An 8,955-nucleotide genomic window follows, 5' to 3' on the forward strand; every position below is an offset into this window, starting at 1 on the left:
ATTAATGAATTGGTAAAATCATGCACATTAAACTCCTGCCATGCAGAGGCACTACCATGAGCGTAACATCTACCAAGTATCTAATACAGCCGTATGCCGTTGTCGGTCAACCCTCATCTTGGTACGGTCATTATTATATTTGATCAACATTGTGGCTTGTAGATTTTACCTTATCTAGAAAACACAACTGCCTCTTGGTCTCACAGTCCAGAATTTCAACCTGCAAGAAAACCAAACATGCCACAGATCAATAATGTATTCTATGTCTTTGATGCACTAAAATAATGTTATGTTATGTTAATTATGTTATGTAAACTAAGATAGTAAGATAAAGAAAATATGTTTTGTAGCTTCTTTTAATTGTTTAACCTAAATTCCTAGGGGTTAAAGGACCACAGAAGCTTTCATGGAAAAATTGCAGAAAAGTACACTCTAGCTATAGGCTGAAAACACTATTTGATGTATCTAATGTGTTTCTTTCTTTCGTCAAACGTTGAATATATGGCTAAATGTTCATAATCCTGTTGAAACCTTCCTAGCCAGGTGTCCTCCACATTATTGACGATGGCACAGAATTTGCTCTTTCGATATGGAAAACAACAAATGTTACTAATAATGTTTTTTGTAAGAATATGGAATTTCTATGTTATGCATAAAGGATATCTAGTCAAGAATGCGGTGCTTTTCAGTCATTAATTTGGGATTGTCTCCCACTTATCTTTAACCACATCCTATAAATATTTTTGACAAACTTGTTAGTCGCAGTTTGATAGATAAGGTGAAATATAAAGAATCTTGAAGCATTATTTCCTATCATGATTTTGGAAGTTAATACTATCTTCAATATTCTTGTAAAGAATTTCGTCTGTCTCATTTAAATTTTACAGTCTTCTGCCTTGCGTTCCATTCCAATGAATCCCAGATAAAATGATCTTAAGTGGGTATGCTAAAAAAGTGTATGTACACCACACTGATTGCTTTATAATGAATGCTAGGGGGCATATTTACAAGCCCCTATCACCACCACAACGTCACTTTTTAAGAAGTTGTGGTGGCGATAGGGGCTTTGCCTTATTCACAAGGTGGAGTTAAGCCACTTAACGTGGCTTAACGCCGCCTTGTGAATAAGGAACCCTTTCACGCTATACTTAGCATGAAAGGGGCCGGCAATGGGTTTTGTGGTGGGTGTTCCACCGCAACACCCATTGATTTTGACGCTGCCCCATTTTTACAAGGGTGGCGTAAATATGGGGCTGTGCCAAAATTAAGACCAGGGAAAACCTGGTCCTACCCGTTTTTGCTGTTTCCATGTTTGCTGCGTTGTGCAGCACACATAGAAACAGCAAAAGACCATTGATTGTTAATGTGAAGTAAGGTGTCCCTTCCTGCACATAAACAATCATTAAAAAAAGTTAAGCAGCACACATAGAAATCACAAAACGCCATTTCACATTGTTTATGTGCAGGAAGGGACACCTTTCTGCACATAAAAATGTTCACCTGCAACGCAGGCACACTTGCACTATGGTGCAAGGGTCCCTGCATTGGTGCCTTAGGCAGCTAAATTAGTGCCAGCACAGGGGGAAACACAGGCTGCACCGTATCCTCGTAAATACGGTGGAGCCCTGCGTCTCAGAAGTGGCAGCGCATGGCATTTAGCCAAGGAGGCTAATGCCACACTCCACCACTTCTTCGTAAATATGCCCCGAGGTATCTCTGACCAACTTAGTATTGCTTTATTTTGGTACTAGTTCCAACATAATATTGGCATTCAAGTAGAATTGAGTCGTCCAGGGAATGAGAGGACGTGGCATAATGTTCAGAGCTACTAACTTTGGAACTGGGGAGTCTCTGTGTCGGTTCAACATTCTGTGATCCGGGGGGAATCACAAGGGGCCATATTTATAACCCAATTTGTGTTCCTCTTGCACCACACAATGTGGTGCAAGAGCAACACAAACCTTAAATAAGATTTTTGAAGCCATGCAAAGCTACTTTGCGTGGCTTCAAAAATCTGGAGTAACGCAATGTAGCACAAATTGCTTCATTGCGTTACTCTGCCCTCTTTAGGATTCCCATGGGCGTTGCGTGGGTGTTCCATGGTTTTTGATGCAGTCCCAGATTTACAAGACCTTGTAAACTAGCAATGCGCCAAAAAGATACCCCTCCCCAGGAGAGGCATAATGGGGAGAAATAGCCTTATTTCTCCTCGTTTTTTCCTCTTTCTATCTGTGCTTCATTCTGCAACACACATTGAAAGAGGAAAAAGCCTCTCAAGATTGTTTTTATGCAGGAAGGTGCTCCTTCCTGCTCAAAAGCATTCCTGCCTACAACACAAGCACTCTTGTACAATAGTGCAAGGGTGCCTGAATTGGCGCTTGGCTGCCAAAACGCCCGAGCGCAAAGGAAAAGGACAGGAATGAGCCATAGTGGATAAATACAGAGCATTTCTGCCATTTCCTTGTGATGCAGGGCTGCCCCGCGCCACAAAAGTCATAAATATGTCCCTTCTCCTTGTGCCTTAAAAAACAAAAATGAATGTGTTCTTGTGTAATGTAACTGGTGCTCATGTAAAGTGCTCCATAACCTTCGGGCTGTGTTTGAGCTTTATAAAACTGCTAAAAACATAAAAAGCCACGCCCAACCTATCATCACAGTGGGGAGCGGTACAACAATTTTTTTTTTTTTTTTTTTTTTATTTATAAGATTTTTTTATTTTTCTTCATTACAACAATGGATTATGAGCATTACCTATATCACAAGCCTTAAATACTAACAAATAAATTATACAATAAATCTGACCGATCACAATGTACACATTTATACAAATCAGCTATAATTAGTGAGCAAAGTCCAAAATCAGTGAAAAGAAAACAAAAACTCAACATCAAAGTAAAAGCAACTACCTACCCCTCCCCCTAGCTATTCCTTCTTTGTCTCTCTTTCCATTTACCTAATGGCTCCCAAATTCTTCTCCCCAAACGTCTTCCACTCCTCCCCTTTCGGGCAAAAATATTTTCCTCTATATTATATGCATATAGGATATTTGCCAGCCAACATTGCATTTTCGGAGGGCTTTTATCTAACCATGCCCTAGCTATTGTTAGTCTATAGACAGCCATTACTACAAAAAGGAATTCAGCATATTGAGTCTGCTCGTCATCGCTCACCCCTAACATAATCCAAACTGGTGTAAGAGATATCTCAATATCCAGTGAGTTCGCCAAAAAACCCTCAATTTCCCTAATCAGAGTTCTTAGTTGTGGACATGTAGCAAAGATGTGTACGCTATCTGCTTCCAGCTCATTACATCTGGGACAATTGATTCCTTGATTCCCTCCCCATTTTGCAATCTTTGCAGGAGTAAAGTACAAAGAGTACAATGTTTTATAATGCTGCGACTGCAGCGGGGCAGCACATAATATCGTAGATCCAAAATTCAAAGAATCATAAAAAAGTCTAGTATCAATACCCAATTTATCTTCCCATTTTTTACTAAATTTAACTAAATCATCCTGCTTGTCTTTCACCAATGCTGCATAAAAGGACTTGATGGTACAATCCCCCAACAGTTTTATTTTCTCCATTATTTCCATTTTATTAAAACCTGCCGGGCCCCCAACTTTATTATTAAGGAAACTTCTAACCTGTAGATATTTGAAAAATCCCCTATTATCTAAGCCGTATTTTCCTCTCAACTCTGAAAATTGCATAAAGCCATCTTGTGTATATAAATCTCCAATTTGCGTAACCCCCTTTAGTGCCCACTCTGCCATAGTATGATCTCCAAAAATTTCCTTGGGGAGTGACCTATTGTTACTTAATAAGACATATCTGTTATACCTCCCAAGTTTTACCCTCTTCAAGAATGCATTCCATGTCGTAACTGCCGCTTTAACGGTTTTAAACTTAGTCCTCTTGAAATAGCTATAATCAATACATTTCAAAAAGCAGTTCTCAGCATTTACCCCTAAGGCGACAGCATACACATCTGTAGACATTTTCTGCATTCTAACATCGTAAGGGCTTCCACCAATAAGACCTTGAATATATTGCAGCACAGAGGCCATATAATATAAGCGAAAATCTGGTGCCCCCCATCCCCCTTTTTCTCTAGGGAGTGTCATGTACCTATAAGCTCTCCGGGTTTTACCTTGGGCCCATATAAACCTATTACATATAGCCTCTATGCAATTAAACCAGCTGGCTTCAATCAACAATGGTACAGCCCTGAATACATACAAAAATTTGGGTAAAATCATCATTTTGATAATATTTGTGCAACCAACTAGCGACAAGTGTAAATTGTTCATTCTTTCTAAATCTTTTTTCATTTGAGTTATCAAGGGATCCATATTTTTTTCCACAATTTTACTTACTTCTGCCGTCATTTGCACCCCTAGATAAGTTGCCGTATTTGTCACTCTTACATCGTTACACATTACCCACTGATTTTTGACTATCTGTGTTTTAGTTGTGTTCAAACTATAACCAGAGAACTGACCAAACCTCTCAGCTTCTGATTCAATTGCCCTGATGGCGGCTACAGGGTCTGGAGTCAAGATGGCGACGTCATCCGCGTAGGCTAGTGATTTAAGTCTACAACCGTTTAGTACTAATGGTAATATTTGTTGATTCGTTTCCAATTTACGAATATAGGGATCAAGATATAGAGCAAACAGTAAGGGAGAAGAGGGACAACCCTGCCTTGTACCTCTCTGGATGTTAACTGCGGCTGAGTAACCTCTATTGACTCTTATCTTGGCCGTCGGGGCTATGTATAGCGTCTGCAGAGCCTTTATAAATCCTGATCCTATACCGTGCCACCTTAGAACATCCCATAGATAACCCCATGAGACCCTATCAAAAGCCTTTTCAGCGTCAAGAAACACCGCTGCCATTGGATCTTCCAGGATGTCTGCTACATCAAATGCCGTAATTACCTGCCTGGTGTGGTGGGTTGTTCCTTTCCCTGGAATAAATCCATGCTGAGAGGGTGTAACTAAAGATTCAATTGACTTAGATAATCTTTTTGCCAGTATTTTTGAAAACACCTTGACATCGGCGTTCATTAAGGTGATGGGCCGGTAGGAGCCTGGGACATCTGGCGGTTTACCTTTTTTTGGGATAACAATGATGTCTGCGCCACCCCAGGAACATGGAACAGTTTCACCCAGTTGTGCTGACGCCATTATATTAAACATATCTGCTAGCAGAAAGGTCTGGAAGACCTTATAAAATTCAACTGGAATCTGGTCCGGGCCAGCAGCCTTCCCAGATGGGAGTTCCCTCAACGCTTCAACAAGTTCATCCACCTTGAATTTCTCTTCCAGCTCTTTTTTGTCTAACTCCTCCAAGTTTGATGGCTCAATATCCCTCAGATAAGCCCTCATGTCCTCCTCTCTTCCATGCCCATCTGCCTGATACAATTCCGTATAAAACTGCCTAAAAACCTCTCTAATCTGTTCTGTGCCCTTAACTTTAATTCCTTGTCCATTTTTGATCTCCTTAATATCAGCCATCCCATCTCTTTGTCTAGCTCGCACCGCTAAAATATGACCCACTCTTTCGCTAAGTTCATACGCCTTTTCTTTATTGGCTAAATATTTCTCCACCGTCTTTTTTGCCATCCCTTCCATGACCACTGCTTTAAGAGCGACTAGTTTTAACAATATCTGCTCAACTGGTGTGTGCGCATGTATAGCCAACATGAGTTCCTCCTCTGCCTCTCTAATTGATTCGTTATTTCTTTCTAGTTCCTCCCTTTCTCTTCTTTGCGTTCTAATAACATAACTAAGGGTCTCTCCTCGTATTCCAGCTTTAAAAGCGTCCCACACAATCCCTGGTGATGAAGTACCTCTATTGATTACCCAAAATTCCTTAATCCATTCAGCCATTCTTTCCCTATATTTATGATCCTGAAGGAGTGCTCTGTCAAATGTCCATTGCGTCGGCTCCTTATTTTTCCTTTGCCCAATATTTACATCTAACACTAACGGACTGTGATCTGATATGATCCTTGGTTCTCTTCCTATCCTTGCACCATCTAGCAGCCCTCTTGTAATTAAAAAATAATCCAGCCTGACTAAGATCTGATGAGGCGCTGAAAAGAAAGTACTCCCGTCGAGATTCGGATGGCAATGTACCCAAGGATCCTCTAGAGAGTTATTCCTTGCTAAATCTGCTAAAGCTCTATAGGTTCTTTTTTTCCTCCCCGCATACTTCCTGTTAGGGTCCAAAAAACTACTATCTGGATCATGAATGTTCAGGTCGCCGCATAATATAATAGGCTCAGGCCACTGAGCAAGTTCTGCATCTAGGAATTGAGGAACGTCTGGGTCATCTCCAGTAGAACCATAAACTGAAACGAGCGTAAAGGTTTCCCCCCTAAACGATAATTCTACTATAACCCATCTTCCCCATTTATCCTCCAGCTTTCTCTTAACTATTATATCCTGTTTCCTGCCCAGTATCGCCACTCCTCTTGTCTTAGTGTTCTGATTAGTTTTTGCAAGAACATTAAAACCTAGTTGATCAAGTAAGTAGACCTTAGTGCCCTCAATGTGTGTTTCCTGAAGGCACACTAAATCCGGTTTAAAAGATTTTAACAGTGACGCAGCTTTTAACCTCTTATTGATCTCATTGAGTCCACAAATGTTTATTGATACTATTCTACACGACATTTATATTTCATAGTATTCCCTATTCCGTTTTTCCATTTTACCCAGCAGGATTTAGTAGTTATCTTTAGACTTTGATCTTTCCAAAACAATTTCTCCCCCCTATTTTGTTTGTGTACCTTGATCCCTGCATCTTTTTTTAAGTCTTTTTTACCTCTTTCTTCTACACCATAACTGTGCCCAAAACCAGCATGTATGTCTCCCCCCCCCCACCCTCCCCCCTCCCCCCTTTACCCCCCACCCCTTGGGAGCCCCCCCCCCTCACTACAGGCAAATAGGCCAATCCTGGCCTATGTGTAGCCGACCGTACTCTGCAGCGTCGCTACTCTCTCCCATCCTGTTTACCCCTCTGTCCGGTATTGCCAAATAGACTATTTGGCATTACCATCTAACCATCTTACGGAGTTTTTGGTGGAGTTCTCCGGGGAGACTGTGATGGGGTTCTGGTTCTAGCTCTGCTCTCCTTCCCTTTATTAGTTTCCGAAATTTCTGCTAGGTATTCTGCTGCTTTTATCTCGGATGTAAACATTTTGGTATAACCTTTCCTGATAACTTTCAACCGAGACGGGAACAAGAGATATGCTTCTGCCCCTTGCTTTTGGAAAGGCCCAATCATCTGTCTTAATTTCCACCTTCTTTCCACGGTAACGTGGCAGAAGTCTGGCCTAGAGAAAAAAGTATTTCCATCAGCTGTAATTCTTGAGTCAGGCCTAGCTTTATCAATTATCTCCTGTCTTGCTAGAAAATTACCCAAAAAAAACAACATTGCTCTTGGGAGTTCCTTATCCTGCCCTCCCCGATTTTTCTTTTTGAACAGTGGGTACCTATGTGCTCTTTGCACTTCCACATCCCATTGCCATTTTGAGTCAGGAAAGGCCTCTTCCAAAATCTTAACCACATAACCTCTGGGATCGTGCCCCTCTTTTCCCTCCTCCAGACCCAAAAGTCTCACATTATTCCTTCTTTGGCGATTTTCAAAGCTTTCTAGCTTCCACTGAAGATCTTCAACCACCTTCTCTTGATCCGTTTTAAAAGTCTGCCAATCTGTCACTTCGTCTTCCACCCTACTAGTCCTTTCCTCTACTTGTAAGACTCTTTCTTCAACCTCTTCCTGTTTTCTACTTACTTTCCTTAGTGATGCTTGCAGTTTTTTTGTGTCTCTTTTCGCCCTTCTGCTCTCCATTCTTGCCTCCTTCTGCATCTGTTTCAAGGTCCCAAACAGCATTTCGAGGGTTACATTTTGGTTATTCTGCCTCCCCTCCTTCTCCCCTCCTTCCTGCTCACTTTCTTTGTAGGTCTCTGAAGTAGCGGAGTAGTCCCATGATAATTTCTTAGTCATACTGCTTCTTGAACCTCTTCCGCTTCTTTTTTTTACTCCCACAGTACCTTTTTTCTTTTTTGTGACTAACTCGCTAGATCCATTGCTAATATCTGAGTCAGGAGTACATTCAGTTCCACTCTCCTCTTCCTCTGATTCCACCGCGCTCGGATTTGATGAATCCGAGCCCTCATTGACCGAAAAAAACTCAGGCGAGCCTCCCCTCAAACTTCTATCTGTGCTTTTGTTATTTCTGCTCAAGTCCTGATCCAAATGTAGCCCATGCTGCTCCGTTAAACTCTGCGTGCTGCCCCAGCTTGACTCAGTGCCCTTCGAATGTTTATTATATAACCCTGCCTCTACTGACAGGAGAGCGTCTAACATCTGCGTGTTATTATGTTTTTCTAATTGCTTAGAAGCAGTGTCGATGTCGGTATCACAGCCCAACTCCTTACCAGCCTCCACCTCTGTCTCCTCGCCTCCCGCGGCTTCTGGAGCTTCTGGAGCTTCTACACGCCGCTCTGCGTTCACCGCGCCATCTCCTGGACCGCTTCCCGGTTGCCTAGCAACCAGGCCTCCGCTGCTTGCGTCCTCGCGGTCCGTTGATTCTGCTTCCGCGTTTGTCTCGCAGCTGTCTCCCAGGGCGCCGGTAGCCGTCGGCGGCTTCTCATCCTGCCGTTCCTTTTGCTGCGGACCATCTGCCTGGATCTCTATTCGTGGAACAGACGGAGGAACCCTTGTGGTAAACGACTCTGGTAAGGTCGCTTGCCGCTTCTGATCTTTAACAATCGTTTGCGCAGCATGCACTCGCTGGGGCTTTCCATCTAGTGCAGTGTCCCTCGTCGTCTTATACATCGCTGAGCGGGTCTCCGGACCTGCTTCCAATTTCTTCTCCTGCTTCTCCTGCTTCTCCGCTTTCTTTGCTGCTGTCTTCAAACTCCGATTTGAAGATTCCGC

General features: G+C 42.3%; 1 protein-coding gene across 1 annotated transcript in view; it reads right to left on the minus strand.

Moving 5' to 3' along the window:
• LOC146833601 (very-long-chain enoyl-CoA reductase-like) overlaps window positions 1-5,897 on the minus strand; it is a 97,121-nt gene extending 91,224 nt beyond the window's left edge. The window contains exons 1-2 of the mRNA XM_085599907.1: window positions 5,316-5,897; window positions 170-220 (exon numbers count right to left, since the gene is read on the minus strand). Coding sequence (XP_085456033.1) covers window positions 170-220; window positions 5,316-5,897 — 633 coding nt within the window. The remainder of the gene's footprint in view (window positions 1-169; window positions 221-5,315) is intronic.
• Window positions 5,898-8,955: the final 3,058 nt, after the last annotated feature.

The sequence above is a fragment of the Triturus cristatus genome, chromosome 4_2 (genome assembly GCF_964204655.1).
Source record: "Triturus cristatus chromosome 4_2, aTriCri1.1, whole genome shotgun sequence".
In the NCBI taxonomy this organism is placed as follows: domain Eukaryota; kingdom Metazoa; phylum Chordata; class Amphibia; order Caudata; family Salamandridae; genus Triturus; species Triturus cristatus.